Source organism: Lepidochelys kempii, chromosome 4 (assembly GCF_965140285.1).
Source record: "Lepidochelys kempii isolate rLepKem1 chromosome 4, rLepKem1.hap1, whole genome shotgun sequence".
Taxonomy (NCBI): Eukaryota; Metazoa; Chordata; order Testudines; family Cheloniidae; genus Lepidochelys; species Lepidochelys kempii.
Window position 1 is genome coordinate 115,267,265 of NC_136383.1, and position 21,076 is coordinate 115,288,340.

The window sequence follows — 21,076 nt, forward strand, 5'->3', positions numbered from 1 at the left end:
ATTGTAGGTTACCAAAGGTGGAAAGGTCTGTTCAGAAACAAAGAAACTTTTGGCCAGAGAGAGAAGGCACATATCCAAAGCTACAGAAATGTTTGTGGTCAGTTTTATGTTTGTATTATTGGTGGTCGTCAGACGTTTAGTTTAAATAATAATATGAGGCAGTCACCCATCCTTAAGACCTAACACTGGCACGGTGATATCCCCACTGTCCTTCCCTTAATGTCAGAAAGTGGTATTCAATATACTCTTGTTCTCCTGCAACGACATAGAGGGTGGGACACCAGAGGTAGGAGAGAAGGTAAGGGAAAAGAGATGAAACATTGGGGAGTGAAAGGGACAATAGGGGAGAGGTATAGAGATGTATACCATCAAAGTGGAAGGTCAGAAATAACACATGGGAGGAGGGTTGAGGGGACTGGATGCATTTCACAGTCAGGGCATGGGGGACTCATACCACCACTCTCCAACTACAATCACACCCCATGGGCATAGCCTGTGGGGCAGAGACTTCCCTTGCCAGTAGTGGGTTCCAGAACTCCACCCTTTGCTTTGGTGTGGAGACCCCCTCCTACAGCCTGTGAGGAGCCAAGAATTCATCCTCAAGTGATGCCAACACCATTATTAGTCTCACTCAGCTTTATCAGCAAGGCACCTTGATCAGCAAACAAACAGCCTCAGTGTCCCCCCAGCATCAGCTTCTCCGTCACTAATCCTTCCCTCTGGGCTCTTGGCCAATCTTCACATGCAGCATAGTGCTGGCTCACCAAGGACACCCACTCAGGCTGCTCCCTGAGTTTGTGCCCTGGACCTGGGCTCAGACGCTCTGCAGTGTCTCAGCAGCCATTGTTGCCACACCCACACATCCTCTCTGGTTGCCTGTGAATTCTTCACCCAAGTCCCAGAGAGCTTTTAACAGGAAGTTAGGGGCAGGATTTCCTGCCACCTCTCTATCCAACCAGAGCTCTTGCCAATCAGGGCTACAGATTTCTGCTATGGTGTTACATTCCTCCCTTCCAGTGAAAGGAAGGAGGACCAGCAGCAGGAACTCAGGGGTGGGATTTTCTCCCAGTCCCTTACTGAACTGGGGATTTGGGCTGGCTCCCCTCTCTGCCCAGCCCCTAATTAATCAGAGGGCATGGAGGCTGGGCTTTCCCTTTCATGCTGATGCTATTCTGGGGGGTGACTGCTCCACACGTGCTATGCCCTCCTACACAGGGAGGGTGGTCAATGGATCTGCGCACCAACTGATTATGCTATAGGGTAGGGTTCTGTAGTAGATTATAACACCACAGAAGCAAGAGGGTGGCATGCAAAAAAGAGATGCAAAATTGCTTCCCTGGGCTGCTCCTGGGGTGGTACATCTAGGTGCCATGCCTTACAGAGGGCAAATTAAAAACACAATCTAACTCTGAGATTAGGAAGAAGCCGTTTAATAGTACTAAATCTTAATGGGCTTTGTCTAGCCTGTCTTTTTTTAAAATTCTTTTATATTCATTATTAAATATAAAACATCACCAAAGAGTTGAAAGCACTTGGAGTCAGCAGCTTAATGCAAATCTGCTGAAGTATAACCAGAGGTTAAAACCTGATCTAACTTGAACATTATACATATACAAACTGTTGAGTTCAAGTGAGAATTCTCATGTGTGTATTAAATTACAGTGCAACCCTGAGCTGACCCTTTAAGAGGAAGACAATACATATAATAGTGTATTTGATACAAAGAATGTGCTATAAGCACGCATGCATTTGAAGTGCATGAGGGGAGAGGTGGGAAGAGAGGTAATGTAAAGGCAGTTAAAAGGTGAACAGGGCACCTTTGGAAGTCTAAGGCAGAAAATTTAAAAGAGAGGCATTGTATAAAAATGTCATCTGATCTACCCAGCTACTCCATCCTCTGCTCCAAAAGTTGTCAGTGCAAATTATGGAGCATGTAGTTTATCCAGCAACATTGCTTTAGTCTGAAATTCCTGACTCTCTCCTTGATGAAAGATAGTTTCAACACTTTACATTGCTCTGCAAAAGAATCCCTGGCTACTTTAAAGGGATGATTTTTGCCCTCACTTTTGCCGTCACCAACAATAAGAATATAATGTGAGGAGACATTATGATCTCTCACCAAATCCACACACTATTTCTCTCCTAAATACTTTCTGCAATATTTCTCTTTACAGTTTCAACAAACTATTCTTACTTTCACAGGGATTATAACACTGTGAATGTTTTCCTCTGTGGGACTATTCTGCTAGAATTCCCCTCCCCCCTCCCCGCACCTCCATATACATTTAAGTACATCTGGGGGCAGCTTTCAGGGTGTTAAGACTTTTTTTGACGGTGTGTTTGTTTATTGTATGTATGAAAGAGAGGGAGGGATATGGTGGTTTCTGTGGTTTTGCATCTACTCTTGAAAACAAGCATGTGGGTAGTTTTTAGAAAATTAGTAATCTATTAAATTTATATATGCCCTATATCCTGAGGCACTTTAAAAACTTTCACATAAACTATATTATCACTACATCCACCATTGAAATACACAGGGATCACTTTATCCCTTAATGAAATGCACTGTCCTCTACAGTAGAATACAAAAACTCCTTAACACTGCACAGCAATACAATACAATGGCTGAAGGGAACATATTTTTAAAAAGCTGAATTGTACTTCTCTGAAGTAGCTAAACCTCTTGAGACTCATGGGCACTTACTTCAGTAGAGGGCAAGGTATCCATAATTTCCACAGAGAGTGGGCAGTTTAATATCCATTGAGAATTCACTTCAGTTCAGGAATTCTCCATTTTTTTTAATAGTGTGAGCCACATCTGAACAGAGATTGTCTCACTGACCAATTCCCATTCTACTATCCAAACACAGTCCCATTCACGATCAGCATGCCTATGACAACTGCAGCAATTGCCTCCAAGGAAAAATCAGAATAGGAAATTAGTCAAGAATTTTAAGATGACTAATAGGATAAATGTTTTGTTCATTTGAAACAAATTGTTTATGCTCTTCATTTAAATCTTACTCCCACCTATTCTGTTTTTTCCCCAGATTTCCATGCACATGCTTCCCTGTTGGCTGGTCCTCATCCCTCCAATCTTCTGCATATTCTTTTCCCGCAGATAGCACCTGGGTAGTTACTGGTAGTCCCTCTAGGGGCTGGAGTATCTAAAGTCCCACTCCAAAAAATACTTACACACTTGCTTAACTTTATGGACTGTGAATAGTCCTACTGAAGTCAATGTGCAGAGTGTGTAAAATTAAGCAGGTGCATTAATCTTCAAAGGATTGGGGTTTGTAGGGAGCCAGGGTGGCTTCCCTCCGAACCAGAGGGTAAAGAGCCACCCTCTCAGCCTGAGTGGGTGGGGCCAGACCAAGCTTACGCTGATCCCCGGAAGGGGTGGGGTGGGACAGGAAGTACAAAGGGGGGGGCCCTTTGCCCAGTGAGAGGAGCACCAGGGAGAGAGACAGACACAGGCTGCTTCCTCCAGACCCTACTGCCGACCCAGGAGGAACCTGACCGGGAGGAAGGCCTGTGGCGATCAGGACTGCCAGCTGCTGAGTACCCGGAGGACCTGGAGGGGCCAGGCTGTAACCCGGGCCAGCGTGAGCCTGACACAGAGGGGGGAGCTGGAGCTGCCAGCAGCTGAACGCCCGGACAAGCTGGAGGGACCAGAGAGGCCCACTTGAGAGACCAGGAAGTAGCCCAGGGGCAGAACTGCACCATGTGGTGGGTGTATTTGGTCAGCGGGGCGCGGATGGCCCCCCGCTGACCCAGCGGCAGGACCGTCTCCTCCCGCCACTGTCAGGGCCCTGGGCTGGAACGCAGTGGAGTTGGGTGGGCCTGCGTTCCCCTACCTCGGCCAACCTGCCTTGGGTAGCAGACTCGTGCCGGCGCGCCCCAGGGCTCGAGGGGGCGCGCTGCAGACTCATGCCGGCATACGTTTTCCGCTAATTCCCCAGCACCCGAAAGGTGTGACTAAGGCCTGCCCGTGGGACTATAGCTCTCCATCACCCCCTAGGGGTTTGGTGGCCTGATTGAAACCTGTCACAGGGTTTAATGATGTTTCTTGTCCTTCTCCTTTGCTTATGGAGGCAGCTGGCTGGCTCCTCCCCCTTGTTTTCATATAACTCTGCCCCTGTGAAGAAACAGCCATGAGCCCACAAATATTTGCACATAAACGCTTTTGAACTTTTATGGCTCCATTGGTTCCAGTCTACTTCTTTGATCTTGCTCTGTAATCAGGGTTGGACCCAGCAATCCATCCAGACTGCTGCTGCTCTATGGGTTTGTCTTCACTGCAAAGTTAATTTGAATAATAACCCGAGTGTTGCTCCTTCCTTGAATCCTGTCCACAAACAAAAACTCTGAACTTCTGTGTGGTAGTGCTTTAAACTTGAGTTGTCTGGCCTGTCAGGAAGTGTAGGCTAAAGTTTGAGTTACCACAACTTATCAGCTCCATTCTGCAGTGCGGACGTAGGCTGGCTCCATTCAAGTGTTGCTAGTCCTCCGGTGCCTTCCTACAATTTCCCCTGTATGCCCAGAAAGGACAAACAAGTTTTTCCACAATTCACTGGGAAAGAAATTGAGTGGTTCAGCTTACTTCAGCATAATAAACCATGGAATATGTCCCTGGAAACTTTAGTGAATGCAGCACTAGTGTGGATATAGAAGTCAAGTGTTATTTCACAGTGTGGCCACCCTTACTTGAGCTAGGCTAACTGGAGAGAAGTAACTCAAGTATAGTCAACTCAAGTTAACTCTGCAGTGAAGACACCCCAAGTCTCCAAGGGCTGGTGGGATGTGTGGGGAAAGATCTGCCCACTCAATAGGGCAGGAATAAGTGGGCTATGGATACTTTTGTGTTGCATCTGACCTGGATTGCCGGGTTTTCTGTTGCTCCAAATGGTCCTCAAGAGTGTGAATGAAGGATGGCAGTAGAATGTAGAGGGCATTTTTTAGGTCCAGTGTGTCATCCCTATATGAGATCTTCTCTCCTCTGCAGGTCACTGCACATCCTCTTCCTCGTTATTCCTTATAACATTCATTTCCTTAATGTCTGAAAGGCAAAACTACTTAAATAGACTTTTTGTATGCTGTAATTGGTTTTGCATGTGGGGTTTTTTTTAAAGAGAAGCTTTGCTGAGTAGTGGAGCCCAGGGGGAAATTGTGAAATCTGTGAAAAATATTGCTGAATAGAGGAAGGCTTTTTCCCCCTGGAAATAATCACTCACGTATTTGTTCAAAATAACTCATTTAAATCATTGCTCTAGAGTGGGAGAAGTAAGTACCGTAGTACCTTTACAGAAAAATACTACAGTATTTTACAGTAATAGTCCAAACCACTATCATAGAGAAACTGCAGTGTTTGCAGCAGTTACTCTAGAGTATTGTAGGGGATTTTGGTTGTTTACATTGTTTTGTTTTATAAAAATGGCCAAATTGGTTCAGCAAAGCAACATTTAAGAGTCTCTACTACGTCAGGCAGCAAAGTAAAAGACTCAGGACTTCCACTCCTAAATTTGATAAGACTGTACTTTGCAAAACAATTGACTACATCTTTTGGGCTAAGATGTTTTTGTAATTAGGTTGCAACACGCACATCTGCTCTGGTTACAACAAACACAGCTAAGTTGTGTCTACTGAGCAGCTTTTCCCACAATACAGTCTTGTGTCAAGTGTTTATATTCCACATCTACCATTTTGTGCATTAGTGTATACTGTGAAAATCTGGGCATACTGTTTCAGAGGACAATACACACAGAGCCATACTAAAAACAGCAAGGCACAGGACCGGCTCTGGGCACTAGCAAAGCAAGCGTTTGGGGCAGCACAATTCCAGGGGTGGCATTTTGGCTGACCCCCATCCCCCCCCCCCCTTTTTTTTTTTTTTTTGCTTGGGCAGTTGCGCTCTCGGAGCTTGGGGCGGCAAAAAACCTAGAGGCAGCCTTGGCAAGGCAATGCACTTGGAGATATCCTACAGCTAAAAGAGTTGGGAAGCAGAATGATCAGCCAACTTTGTTACACAAACATGGTTCAGGGCGTTGTCTGCATTGCAGAACAACTGTGTTATGATACGACTAGAGGAAAAGAACTGTGTGGCAATATAGGCAACTGGCAGGAGCGGCAAGTTGTATGGGACCGTGGTGCCTGGGCTCCAGCAAATTCAGGGCCTGGGGAGCCCGACTCTACCAATGGTCAGGGCCGGGTCTCTCCCCCGGCCCCGCCTGCTGCTCCCACATGCCCCTCCCCCAAGCGTCCCCGCCTGCCCTGGGCAGCGGGCAGCTGCTCCATGCTGCGCTACCTCACTGCCGGCTACAAGGGAGTGGTGCCAGGGGCAGACCGAGGGGGCTGCTGCATCTGCAGAGGGAGGAGGCACATGGAAGCCCCCGCTGCCCCAGTAGGCGATTCTGAGTTGACTGCGGGGGGGTATCCTGGCTGGACCTCCTGAGTAGCAGCCTGGGAGGGCTTGGGTGAGTGTTGAGCTGGGGAGGGGCCCCTCTCGTCCGCAACTCACTGCTGCCAGCGGGGAGAGGGCTGGGGGGAGTCCCCTCTGGCCTCCTGCCCCAGCCCTGGGGCAGCCTGCCCTCTGCACCCCAAACTCCTAATTCCTGGCCCAGCCCCATGCCCTGCACCTCCTCCCACACCCCAAACCTCTGTCCCAGCCCAGAGCCCGCACCCCTCCCGCACCCAAACTCTCTCCCAGAGCCTGCATCCCGGCCCAGAGCCTACACCCAGCACCCAAACTCCATCCCAGAGCCCACAGCCCTCCTGCACCAAAACTACCTCCCAGAGCCTGCACCCCAAACCGCCTCCTGCACCCAAACTCCCTCCCAGAGCCTTAGGCAGGTATTGGGGGGCGGTGGGACTTGGACCCATTCTGGGCACCACCAAAAATTATACAAACCTGCCGCCCCTGGCAACTGGCAAGACTGATTAACACTTCATTTTCACAGTTACTAATTGGAGAGACAAGATGGGACCAACTTCTGTTGGTGAGGGAGACAAGCTTTTGAGCTTATACAGAGCTCTTCTTCAGGTCTCAGAAATATACTCGGAGTGGCCAATAAATGATACTACCTTACCCATATTGTCTCTCTAATATCCTGGGACCAACACAGCTACGACACTGCATGTAATTTCTAATTGAGAGTTAATCCTGTTGTGTGGATGTAAGCCATCTTGCTAACTGGTTACAAATTTGGTTAAACAATACAATGTAGACAGAACAGAAATTGAAATTTTCTTCTCACTGACGTGAATGAGGTTGAGGAGAGACTAAAATTCATACTTTCGCTGCTTCTGTTTGGTTGGAGACATTTTTTTGTGTACCAGGATAACAAGAAAGCAAGCTTGGGTGCGATAAACCTCAACATGGCAAATAACTCTTTTCCTATCATCCCACAGTTCATCAGTCACTGCTTTGACATCCTGTTTGGTCATGCTTTTATAGGCTACTGACACGATGGACAAAAGCAGTCAAGGGCTCAGGAAGGAGAAAGGAACTGAATGTTTTTTGTGCTAAACATAAAGACAGAGATCAAGGGAGAAGAGGGAGCTGTTCCTTGGCAACTGAGCTGAATTCACTGGTATTTTAGCTGGTGTTCCTACAAGTGAATTAGGAACAAAGGATGCAGGCTGGCAGGGACTTCCTGGGTCAACAAGTCCAGTCCCATGCTGTTGCAGGCGATCCCATCATATAATTCTGTTCATAAATTTATATCTACACACAGTTATTGAGACACTCTCTTTTGGGTTATTTTCTGTCCATTGTATTGTTTTCTTATTTGCACAGTAGTATTGCCAACCCTATACATTCAAAAATCGCACCGATTCAAATATCTCAACTATAGCTTAATCATGAGATTTGATTTCAAATATTTCATCTTGGTCTGTTTTCTGATTTTTGAATGCTCAGGGGTAATTGCCCCTGTTTGTGTGTGCCCATTTCAGGAAACAACCAAATGTACCAAATGTACCAAAAAAAATGTACAAAAGAAAGACACACAGGGTTAGGTGTGGGCTGATTAGACATCATGATTACAATGTGAATGAAAATTATATTGTCAAGGCATTTTTTGTCTGTGTGCAGTTTCTGCAGTTGTTACTTTCTGTTCATAGTAAATAGGACTTGGGTTTATTTTGTAAATAAACAATGAACACTAGAAAATACCCAGACTCTGTCACCCATTTCTTTTCCCAGAGGAAATTTCCCCAACCGCAAACTCCCCAGATCTGTTGCCTCTCAAATGGTCAACAATGTAAACAAAGCAAAGCTAGAAACTATGAGCTGGGAACTGCAACAGTGAGAAAAAAGCAGGTGTGTACTTTATGGTGTAAGAGAAGGAAACTGAAAGAACAAACAGTTTTTCTAATGAATTAAAGTGTTTCTGAAAATCAATAAAAGCCTGAAGTTCAATGGAGTGCCTATGAAAATTTATAAAAGCTTTTGCATTAGCAAATGATTTAGGGGTCTAAGGCAGGATAATTTTGAAGTAGAGTATTGATTGGCTGCAGAACTCTTACTTTGTCTGCTAAGAAAGAGGAGTCAGGAGGAGACTTTTCTCCAACCAAAAACCAAACCATTAATCCCCTTACATAGAATCATAGGACTGGAAGGGAGGTCATCTAGTCCAGACTCTTGCACTCATGGCAGGACTAAGTATTATCTAGATCATCCCTGACAGGTGTTTGTCTAACCTGCTCTTTAAATGTGTGTGTATGGTGCACACCCATGAGCCTTATGCTCCCTCCCTGAAAGACTGTGTCATTTATTCATCACCAAGAATCAAAGGGTAACATAGGGGCAGAAATCAAACCTATAAGTGCCCTTCATTCTTTGTCAATAATATATTAATGTTGTTCTTTTTTACCTCAGGGGTTAGCCAGGTTTTGGAGTCTTGAGGATGGTTTCTGTTATGAGGAGAAATTGATGTGGAGTCAGATATTTCTTTGATGCAATCCTGTTTATTTACAAAGAATATACAAAGTCCTGCCTCCCAGAACACAGCTGGACTCAAACAACAGGGGACAGTTTGTTTGCTCATAGTTCCGAGCCCCATTCCAGCCAGCACTTAGCCCAAAAATTCTCTCAACTTTTTCTCAGTGTCCTGCTACCAATGCTTCTGTGGTTGTCTGGTGCTACCTTGTTGCCTTCTTTCTCCTGTAGTGGTGTTTATGCATGTGTCTACACTCTCTCCCATACCCAACTCCAACAAACAATAACCAGTGAAACCCTTCCCCCCACATAGCTCAGTGTCTGACCAGCTCTGCATGGCTTTCGTGTTTTGGGGGCTCCTATGGTTTCAGCTGTCTATTCCATAATGCAGCTTGATTGTTTCTTACATTGATCCCGAATGAAGGGCATTTTAATGCAGCCCTCAGCATAACATTAATATCCATATGCTAAGAGCTAGCATGAGAACATGTCACTGGGAAGAACAGAAGGAAAATCTGTTGTGAAGCTCTGAATACCACTTGCAGTAAACTGAAATTGCAGCACTATTTTTCACTCATTTTGTGACTTGTGTCACAGTGATTTAAATGCTTTAAAACAGATTTATCCTGCATGCTGTCAGGGTCAGAGAGAGGGCTTTAGAGGAAAGGTGACAATTTAATTTATTGACACGCATAGGCCATGTGTACGCTGCAAAACCTATACTGTACTGGCTTAGCTACAAAACCATAGCTATGCCAGCATAGCCCCACAGTGCAGACAGACTACATCAAGAGATGCATTCTTCCGGCAGCCTAGTTGCACCTACATCAGGAGTTAGGTCAGTATAGATATGTCACTCAGAGATACGGATTTTTCACACCTCTGAGTAACGTACTTATGTTTGACCTAAATTTTAAATGTAAACCAGGCCTTAGCTTAATAAAATGAGGGGATATCCTGATGTCAAAGAGAAAGGGAAAGTTAGAAATGTGAAACTGCAGGTAGGGGTAGATACTGGAGCAGGGGCGGGCAAACTTTTTGGCCTGAGGGCCACATCAGGTTTCCAAAATTGTATTGAGGGCCGGTTCGGGGAGGCTATGTCTCCCCAAACAGCCAGGCGTGGCCTGGCCGCCGCCTCCTATCTGCTTCTCACCCCCTGACAGCTCCCCCAGGACTCCTGCCCCATCCAACACTCCCTGTCCCCTGATAGCCCCCCACAGGACTCCTGCCCCATCCACCACCCCCTGCTCCCTGTCCCCTGGCTACCCCCAGACCCCCCACCCCTGACTGCCCCCTGTTACCCCATCCAACCCCCCCGTCTCATTCCTGACTGCCCCCCTGCCCCATCAAGCACCCTGTTCCCCGCCCTCTGACTGCCCCGACCCCTGACCACCGCCCCCAAACTCCCCTGCCCTCTATTCAACCCTTCCTGCCCCCTTCCCGCACTGCCTGGAGCACCGGTGGCTGGTGGCGCTACAGCCGTGCCGCCCAGAGCACCAGCTCATGCCACGGCTCTGTAACTACGCTGCCCGGCCGGCCAGAGCGTTGCGCCAGCGACGCGGTGCGCTGAGGCTGCAGGGGAGGGGGAACAGCAGGGGAGGGGCCGGGGACGAGCCTCCCAGGCCAGGAACTCAGGCAGGCAGGAGGGTCCTGCGGGCCGGATGTGGCCCATGGGCCATAGTTTGCCCACCTTTGTACTGGAGTATAGATTTGGCTTGTTCTTTGGATATTTTCTTTTCCAAAAATATTGAAGGCCAAAAGAGGAAGAGCTGATAGTGAAAGATTGTCCAATTAATCGTTCTTCCAACAGGACAGTTTATGAACCTCTGTTCCCTTCTCACTCTCAATTATGATATCTTTCCATTACCTTTTAAAAAATATGTAGAGAGGAATAAGCTTTCTACCATCTCAGCTTGGCTAGGAAACTCTGTCCCATCCTGGCTTGTTCAGATGACCTGGCCTCAGTTATTCGTGCATTCATCACTTCTTGGCTGGATGACAGTGATGCAGTATAGCTGGACATGAAGCCCTCTGTACTCAGAGAACTCCAACTAGTACAGTATGTTGAAGCATGTCTCCTTAGCAACACAGTCTACCACGAACATACCAAGACCCGTCCTTTCCTCTTTACACTGGCTTACCATAGAATCTCAAATAAAGTTCAAGGTCTCTGTACTTATCTTCAAAATGCTCCATTGCCTGGGGCTCAGGATATGTAACAGATTGCCTAAAACTTAAGGACAAAGACTGGAGTCAACAAACTGCTTCTCTGGCACAGTGGAACTCTCAACAATAAGAGTAAAGCTCATCTGTGCGGGACAAAAAACTTTCTCTGGGGGCAGTCCAAGACTGTGGAATAAACTCCCATGGAAACTAAGGACCTTCACAAATCTCACCACTTTATGCACAAAGTGCAAGGAATAGAGATATCAGTTTCTCTTTTCTTCTTGCCAGTAGTGCTATTCTTTACATCCTAAGCAGGTGGGAAAAGAACAATCCCAAGTGTATTTCTGCCTATCTCTTCACTATCCAGGAGGAAGTTGAAGATCCTAAGGTACTTTTCAAAAACAGTAGGGTTCAAGAGAAAACAGTAGTATCCTGCCCAAGCTTCCCTTTTCTCAATAAAACAGGCTACATGTGAGAGCTGGGGCAAGTGCCTATTGGTTGCTCCACTGCCCACGAAGTCACTCTACTCTCAGTAAGTATTTACTAAGATCCTGAGTATAAAATGTGCTATATGAAACCAAGGCCTCGTCTACACTCCAAGTTTTGTCGCCAAAGCTGCCGTTTGTCGACTCAAACAGTGAGTGCGTACACACTACAAGGTGAATTTTGTCAGGAGAATGCCTGGTTTTGGCAACAAAATACATCTCACAAGAGATTTACATCTTTTTCGTCTACATTTTTATAACAAAGCGCGAATGTAGACACCACATTTAATTTCATTGCTTTAATTGGCCTCCAGGAGGTGTCCCACAATGCCCATCCTGACCGCTCTGGACAGCAATTTGAACTCCACTGCCCTGCAACCAGATAAAAAACCATCCTCCCCTCCCCCTTATAAGCCCCAGGAATATTTGAAATTCCATTTCCTGGTTGCTTGGCGTGGAGAGGTCTCACCTCATCTTCCCAGGTGACCATAGCGGGTTATCGCAGCAAATGCTCTCCCACTTGGACCGCTGCAGAGCTGTTGGATCTGCTCAGTATATGGGGAGAGGAGGCTGTGCAGTCCCAGCTGTGCTTGAGCCACAGGAATTGGGATACCTATGGGCAGATTTCTCAAGGCTTGTGCGAAAAAGGCTATGATTGGGACAAGCTGCACTGCAGAGTGAAGATAAAGGAGTTGAGGCAGGCGTACCGTAAGGCAAGGGAGGCAAACCATTGCTCAGCTGCTTCGCCTAAGACCTGCTGGTTCTAAAAGGAGCTGGATGTTTTTCTTGGTGACGACCCCACCTCCATTGCCAAGACCCCCGTGGATACTTCGGAGGGCACGGAGGTGGCAGAAAGAGGACCTAACTCGGAGGACAAAGTTTTTGATGAAGAGGTGGAGTTGGATGAGGATGTGCAGCTCCTCGCAGGGTCACCCGGTGGGGCATGCAGCCAGGAACTGTTCTCCACTCCAGAGGTGCCTAGCCAGTCTCAGCAGTTGCTCTCCGGCAAGCAAGAAGCAGGAGATGAGACTCCTGGTAAGTGGCTGTGGCTTGTGTAATGCAGTGGTGGGTTCAGGGCATAGAAATGTGGGAGGCTGGCTGTGTTTCTGTGAGCTGGAGATTTCCCTCTGTAGCAAATCAGTACAGTGGAGCAGGGTGTTGATGCATGCCAAGATCTCATGGGAATACTCCAGAGACGTACCTCCAGGAAACTTTCCTGGAGATACTGGGTAATCCTCTACCAAAGGATCCGTGGCAGAGCAGCTTTGTTCCTTCCCCCATTGTAGGACACTTTCCCGTGCCATTTGGCAATCACTTGTGCAGGGACCAAAGCGGCACACAGGTGAGCAGCATAGGGAGCATGACGGAAGTCACAAGAATGGAGTAGATGTACCCTCGTTTCCCTGCTTACCCTTAGCAGTGAGATGTCTGCTAGAATTATCCCCATATATGGGAAAGTGTGGGAGAATTTTAGAATTTGTTCCTTAGAACGCTGCACCACAACCCTTACTAAGAGTATGTGCTCTCTTTTCCCCTTGTGGTGCACCCCCAACACTCACCATGTTTTGGGTGTTCGCAGAGATGTGAGCCTGGCGAGGGTGAGTGAGAAAGTGATGGCAATGTTGCAAAAGGTGTGTTTAACAGAAATGTTTCAATGCTGTATGTGAATTTAACAATCCCGCCGCTGTGCATTGTCCCCTGTGCTTCACCAGATGTGGCCTTAAGGAACACCCCATGTACCCCGGCCAAGGGTCTCTGCCAGATAAGAAAGCGCCCAAGACACAGCAAAGAAGACATGTTCCGGGAGATCCTGCAGTGCTCCAATGCAGAAAAAAGGGAATGAAAGGACTGCTGGGAAGCCGAATGGCAGGACAGAAAAGAGAATCATCCGCTTGTTACGGATGCTATGTAGCGGATGACTGACGTAAGGGAGGAGCAAACGCAGATGCTGAAGTCCTTAATAATGCTGCAGACTGAGCAGATCAGTGCCCAACCTCCACTGCAGCACATTCAGAACTCTTTTCCATGCCCTCCCCAAAACTCCGCCAGCACTTTCGTCCGGGACTTCTCAGTTTCCCCTTCACTCCATCCCCTCGGACAACTTTCGCAATGATAGCTGGACCTACACTCAGCTGTGAAAGTCTGCCCTTCCCTGGTTCCTCCTTTCCCGCCAGGCATTTGTGTGTCTGTGTGTGCTGTTTCTTGTGCAATAAAAGCAAACTTTTTTAATGGTGAGTATGTTTATGTTTTTTTTTTTTCCTACAAGGTGAGATTGCAGGCACTGCCAAGACATGCACAGGCATTTTAATCACTTTATTACAGGAATATAAGGCCCCAGATGTCATCATTGCCCCCTAGGAAAACTACATGTAATGTAACATTGAAGCAACCCAGACAGAGATATGTTACTGGTGGTCATTGTCAAAGTGCTGCCTCAAAGCCTCCCTGATTTGAATAGCCCCCTCTGGGCTCCTCTGACAGCCCTGGTATCTGGCTGCTCAAAATCAGCGGCCAACCGATCTCCCTCAGCATTCCATCCCTGAGCAAACCTTTCACCCTTAGCTTCACAGAGATTATGCAACATACAGCACGCAGCTATGACCATAGGAATAAGAAAAGGAGGACTTGTGGCACCTTAGAGACTAACCAATTTATTAGAGCATAAGCTTTCGTGAGCTACAGCTCACTTCTTCAGATGCATATCGTGGAAACTGCAGCAGGCTTTATATATACACAGAGAATATGAAACAATACCTACAGACTAACACGGCTGTTACTCTGAAACCGACCATAGGAATGTTATCCTCAGTGAGGTCTAATCTGCCTAAAGGCATTGCCAGCGTGCCTTTAAACTGCCAAAGGCACATTCAACTGTCATCCGGCATCCTGTTGTTGAACCGCTCGCTACCGCTGTTCAGGTGTCCTGTGTAAGGTTTCATGAGCCATGGCTGTAAGGGGTATGCAGGGCCCCCCGGGATCACTATGGGCATTTCAACACCCCCCACTCTAATCCTCTGGTTAGAAAAGAAAGTCCCTGCTTTCAGCTTTCTGTATAGGCCAGTGTTCCTGAAGATGCATGCATCATGCACCTTCCCAGACCACCCCGTGTTGATGTAAGTGAAACGCTCACAGTGATCCACAAGCACCTGCAACACCATGGATAAGTATCCCTTCCTATTGAGTACTCCATCGCAAGGTGGTCTGGTGCCAAAATTGGAATATTTGTGCCACCTATCGCCCTTCCAGTTAAGGAAACCCATTTCTGCAAAGCTGTCCACTATTTCACACACATTTCCCAGAGTCACGGTCCTTTGTAGCAGGATGCAATTTATTGCCCTGCACACTTGCATTAATGCAGCCCCAACGGTCTACTTCCTCACTCCAAATTGATTCACTACCAACCAGTAGCAGTCTGGAGTTGCCAGCTTCCACACAGCAATTGCGACATGCTTCTCTACCAAGAGGGCAGCTCTCATTCTGGTGTCCTTGTGCGACGAGTCTGGGGCGAGCTCTGCACACAGTTCCAGGAAGGTGGCTTTCCGCATCCAAAAGTTCTGTAGCCATTGCTCATCATCCCACACCTACATAACGATACAATCCCACCATTCAGTGCTTGTTTCATGAGCCCAAAAGCAACGGGTCTACCGTATGCATCTGCTTTGTGAATGCCAAAAGCAATCTAAAGTTGCTCCTATCCATATCACACAGAATGTCGGGCGCCCGCAAGTCTTCAGTTAGGAACTTCACAATTAACTGCACTGCCATTCGCGATGTCTTCATGACAGTTAACAGAGCATAGGAAAGCAGTGTGGGATCCATCCCTTTTCACAAAGATGCTGGGGTGCACAGCAAAGAAGGGCTGTTGAAAAAATACCATGAAAGAAAGCTGGAAACCCATGGAGTGTGGGACACAAAGTAATGCATCACGGGACATTTAGTACCGTCCCAAGATGTGCCGCAATCCACTCCGTCGTCCCACAGCACCTAGCGACAGAAGGACTGTGGGATAGGTACCCACAGTGCACTGCTCACACTGTTGATGATGGTGTCCACACTGTGGATTCGATCTGCCGACAGAGGGAGCAAGTGTGAACATGAAATAGTGATTTTTATTATGTCAACTTTTGGGTGTCGACATCACTTTTGTCAACACAAATTGGTAGTGTAGACATGGCCCAAATGTGATTGTGTTCTTAGCAGAAGTAGGGCAGGCATTTTTTAAGCCATCAATAAATTTGTCTGCTTAGTGCACAGTTCATCTCTGACATAGTATATAATCACAGCCTAGACTTTTTTTTCCCCAACATCCTAAATAGATTGTCTGCACTCATGGATACAGCATTAAATCACCAGTGAGGATAAAGGTGATAGTAAATAAAGGGCTAGGGACCTGCCACCTTACATTTGCAATACATATGATGGATTATGTTAGCACAGCTGTATAGAATAGCAACTCTTCTGTATCAAGTGATATATGATATTTTATGTTCCCAGTTTCACAAAAGACTAAGTTAAAGCAACTTCCTCCCTAAACAGTGTTTCCATCCATCTCACATTCTTATATGACCCTCATTATAGTATCTTTTAATGAATTTATCCTCACAGCATCCCTGTGTGGTAGGAAGTTCTATTCCCCCCATTTTTTACAGATGGGGAACTGAGGCACAGAGAGACGAGCTAAATTCACAAAGGGATTTAGGTGGTGTGAAGCTGAGCATTGCAATGGCTAACTTTTAGGCTCCTAGAAAGTCACAGAAACAATCCTAGTTCATGAATTGCTTTGGGGCTTAGGTTGAAAATAGGAATCTAAACACCTAGAGTGATGTATGCACAGAGGAAGAAAAATAGGTGCCATGGAAACTTTTACCCTAAAATTAGGTGCACAGTGAATGTAGGCATCAGAGGACCCAACCACATCAGCCACACCATCAGAAGCTCATTCACCTGCATGTCTACTAACGTTATATGTGCCATCATGTGCCAGCAATGCCCCTCTGCCATGTACATTGGCCAAACCGGACAGTCCCTACGTAAAAGAATAAATGGACACAAATTGGACATCAGGAATGGTAACATACAAAAGCCAGTGGGAGAACACTTCAATCTTCCTGGACATTCTATAACAGATTTGAAAGTAGTTATACTTGAACAAAAAAACTTCAGAAACAGACTTCAAAGAGAAACAGCAGAACTAAAATTCGTTTGCAAATTTAACCCCATTAGTTTGGACTTGAATAGGGACTGGGAGTGGCTGGCTCATTACAGAAGCAGCTTTGCCTCTCCTGGAATTGACACCTTCTCATCTGTTGTTGGGAGTGGACTATATCCACCCTAATCGAATTGGTCCTGTCAACACTCGTTCTCCACTTGTGAGGTAACTCCCTTCTCTCATGTGTCAGTATATTTATGTCTGCATCTGTAACTTTCACTCCATGCATGTGAAGAAGAGAGGTTTTTACCCACAAAAGCTTATGCTGAAATAAATTGGTTAGTCTTTAAGGTGCCACCGGACTCCTTGTTGTTTTAGTATATTTTAACTGTTTCAAGCCATGTATAAATAATAAACATAGCATATATGGTGAAAAATACATTTAAAAATCAATATTTAGTAATCTAAGATGTAATATCACTTTGTAAAAATGGCCAGGACTATGCCAAGAACCCCAGGTTTCAAACTCTGTGCATCCTGCCTGCGATCCTTCTCAGTCAGTGATGACCATCAATGCTGCCTCTACTGCTTGGGAGAAGCTCACACTGCAACTAGGTGCTGTATTTCCCAGCCAAATCCAAGAAGGCTGAGTTCTTCATCTCCGCAAGAATCTCATGGAGATGGCCATGAGACCACACTCAGATCCAGGTCAGGGAACCCCTCCTGTACATTGGTCTGATTCAGCGAGGAACATGCCTCCCACTACTATGTCTGACTCTGGTGCAACCACTCCACTGACCTCATGGTGGGGCCTAGTTGGGAAGTTTGGAAGCACTCCCAAAAGCATGTGGCTAATTATTCCTCTAAATCCAAGAAAATGGGCCCTTCCTCCATTAGCTCAGCCTAAGGGGACAGAGCACATTCCAAGTACAACAGACAAGAGAAGAAGACCCAGAAACTATGGGATCCAACTGTCCTGGGCACTGAACCACTGGTACTGCCTTCACTGGCACCCCACAACTGCTCATACCAGGGAAGTTCTCAGTGCAGTGCCGATGGAGGAAAGAATGCCCCTCATAGCAGGAAGATCCAAATCAGTAGCTGAATCTCAAGAGGTCTTTGCCTTACCAGACTCAGAGATCTCACTTCCCTGGTCTCCCCTCACTGTCTTCCTCATGTCAAGCCCTGCCTCGGACCAAAAGGTATTTTTGGCAAGAGCTTGAGAGCCAACAACCACAGAGCCTAAGACCTTGCGACCCCTCCACTTGTTGGATCATATTAAAGAAGTTCTGTATTAAAATCACAAATGAGTTTGATTCCCCATAGTTCAAATTCCAGGGTATTACTAATTAAGAGGTCTCTTGGGTTTTGGTACTGTTTCTCTCCCTCTATGTGTGAAACTTGCAAGCTGCTAATTGTGTTAGTACATTCTAAGACAGAGTCTATTCTCAAAGCAATTCACAGAGAGAGAGACTCAAAGCAATACTCTAACAACAGAAACAGCACCCAGAGACTCCCCGCCCTTTTGTTGTATTAACAATTGTGATTAAAATAGAGATAGAGGATGTATGTGGATGGATGCTTGGTGTGGATAATAACTGAATGATCAGGGAGGTGCCAGCCTAAGAATCCAGTGTCCATCGGCTGAAGAAGGCGTCAAGTGGAAATAACCAGAGGACCCCCCCCCCCCGGAGGGCAGACTGGAATCCACCCAACAGCCTCAAGGATGGGAGAACCAAAGAACAAGATAACATCTTGGAGCCGTCAGGAATGTGCTATCTGCTGATTGATTCAGCAACAGCATGATGAAGCAATTCCCATAGACTGGCATAGGAAGAAATTCCTATAAAAATAGACTCTAAAAAGTGAGAACTTTGGGGTCTGATTCTGCAAACCAACTTCCAGGAGCATCAGATGAGCATCTGACAAGGCCCTGCTCCCTCCTCATGTCCAGGCCACCTGGCCAGTGGCTTGGCATGAGCAACTCTAAGGCTGGTAACTATGATAACAACCTTGCAGAACCTGTGTGTGTATGTTTGTATGAATGAATGTGTGATTAAATATGAGATTGAATGGAATGTTATAGCTATAACTAACTGCTTACTATGATTCTTTCTGTATTCACAATAAATGTGGTATTTTGCCTTTTTCCCTTTAATAAGATCCTGCTGGTTTTTATTTTATTGGTACAACACACTCCCTTTAGGGGTTGCTTAGCACCAAATGCAATAACAGACAAATGGGTGCTGAATATCATCCACCACAGCTATACGATCAAGTTTGTCATGCTACCTCCTCCCCCCCACCATCTGCCTTCAGGGACCACTCTCACAACAACTATCCTCACCTACCAAGTGAACTCCTTATTGCATCGGGGAGCAATAGAACACATTCTTCTAGAATATCAAGGAACAGGGTTCTACTCAATTTACGTCCTGATCTCCAAGAAAAAAGGCAGTTGGAGACCAATTCTTGACCTCCACCACATCAATCACTTCATACATAAACTAAAGTTTTGCATGGTCATGTTGGCAGCGATAATTCCATCCCTAGAAAAAGACATGTTGTTAATGGCTCTCGATATGAAGGATGTTTACTTCCAAGTCAACATTCATCCTGTCCACAGACTTTTTCTCAGATTTACGGTGAATGCTGACCATTTCCAATACCAGGAACTGTTAAGGAAAAGTTAGCACATGTGACTCCATTTTGGTTTGGGGCCCACCATTGTTTAAATGCCAACACATCATACACCAGGAGGAGTGATCCTTAGATACTGAATCCCTGTGAAAATCCTCCTCCTTGTCTCCAGCCTGCCTTGACTCCCAGTATCTGGTTTTTGTCAGTCTCTAACTCCCTGTCTCTTGGTCTTGATGTGAGGCCTCCCATTCTGATAATAAAAGTTACTGATGCATGGCTTTAGGACCACGCTGTGTAATTAACATACTGGCATAGCACGAGGAATGCACCAAGCAGGGATAGGTGGTAGATAAGACAAGGGTTTGTTTATTGGCTAAAGTTTCCGATGCACGAGGGCAACATGCTTTGCTAAAAAGTATATAACCTTTGTATAATCTGTATTCAGGGTCCCCCCCTGGCTAGCAGGGGGGCACCATGCTCAAGCGTAATAAACTTAGTGTCTTTTGGGAACTCTGCAGTTGTGGACTTTGTTTCTGTGCCTCAGCCTAGATTTGAACTGTGCGTGACCTATCAGGTATAATTCGCAGCATTGGTGTGCGTGTCCTATCAGGTGTAATTCGTAGCACTGGTGTGCGTGTCCTATCAGGTGTAATTCGTAGCACTGGTGTGCGTGTCCTATCAGGTGTAATTCGTAGCACTGGTGTGCGTGTCCTATCAGGTATAATTCGCAGCATTTGTGTGCGTGTCCTACCAGGTGTAATTCGTAGCATTTGTGTGCGTGTCCTACAAGGTATAATTCGCAGCAGTTGTATGTGTGTCCTACCAGGTGTAATTCGTAACAGTACTTCCTTCAGAATAGCTACCACTCCCAGAGACTTCGAAGTATTTTCTGTAGTAGCAGCTCACATCAAGCATTATGGTCTACTTGTTTTTCTGTACCTTGACAACTGACTCCTGACAGCCAAGCCTGCCAAGAGGCCCTCACATTGACCTCCATGTTACTCAAGTCCTCGCTCCACTGAGAGAGACAGCATCAACATCAAGAAATCAATCCTCAACCCCACACAGTTGCTAGACTTCATTGGGGCTATCATAAACTCTATCACATCAGACAGACAGACTTCAGGCAATGAACGCTATCATAGCTCACATAATGAACCATCCACATGTACCAGTCATGACTTCCCTGTCTCTTCTGGGCCACATGGCTTTGTGCACCTCTGTGACCACTTTTGCAATACTTAACCTTCACTGCCTTCAGACATGGCTCTGAACTGTCACTCTATGATCCTCAGGTGGACAGTCCTGACCAAGGTACTGTTGTCTTTTCTAAGGTGGACAGACCCACATCACACATGCATAGGAATTCCCTTTCTTCCCTCCTCTCCAAGCAAATTTATCATCACTGATGTGTCCCTGGTAGGTTGGGAAACCATATGGATGACTATATGGCACAAAGCAGCTGGACACTTTGAGAATTCAAGATGCATATCAATATCCTGGAACTTTGAGCAGATTAAAAGATGTGTGAATCCTTTCTCCCACTCATTTGATCTCATCATGTCCTGATCATGTCAGACAACACCACCACAGTTTTCTATATCAACAAACAAGGAGGATGCTAGATCTGCATAGAAGTGGTCAATCTCTGGAACTGGTGCATCAAACATCAAATCGCCTTACCCACAACCTATATTC

At 46.2% G+C, this 21,076-nt stretch overlaps 1 protein-coding gene and 1 pseudogene across 5 annotated transcripts in view; both read right to left on the minus strand.

Annotated features, from left to right (window-relative positions):
• Positions 1-21,076, minus strand: part of LOC144930532 (uncharacterized) — a 256,857-nt pseudogene that overhangs the window by 164,183 nt on the left and 71,598 nt on the right.
• LYAR (Ly1 antibody reactive) overlaps positions 13,888-21,076 on the minus strand; it is a 30,854-nt gene continuing 23,665 nt past the window's right edge. For all 5 annotated transcript variants that reach the window (XM_073342513.2, XM_073342512.2, XM_073342511.2 and 2 more), the window contains one exon: positions 13,888-15,170. In XM_073342513.2, the coding sequence (XP_073198614.2) occupies positions 14,958-15,170 (213 nt within the window). In that variant the 3' untranslated portion in view covers positions 13,888-14,957. The remainder of the gene's footprint in view (positions 15,171-21,076) is intronic.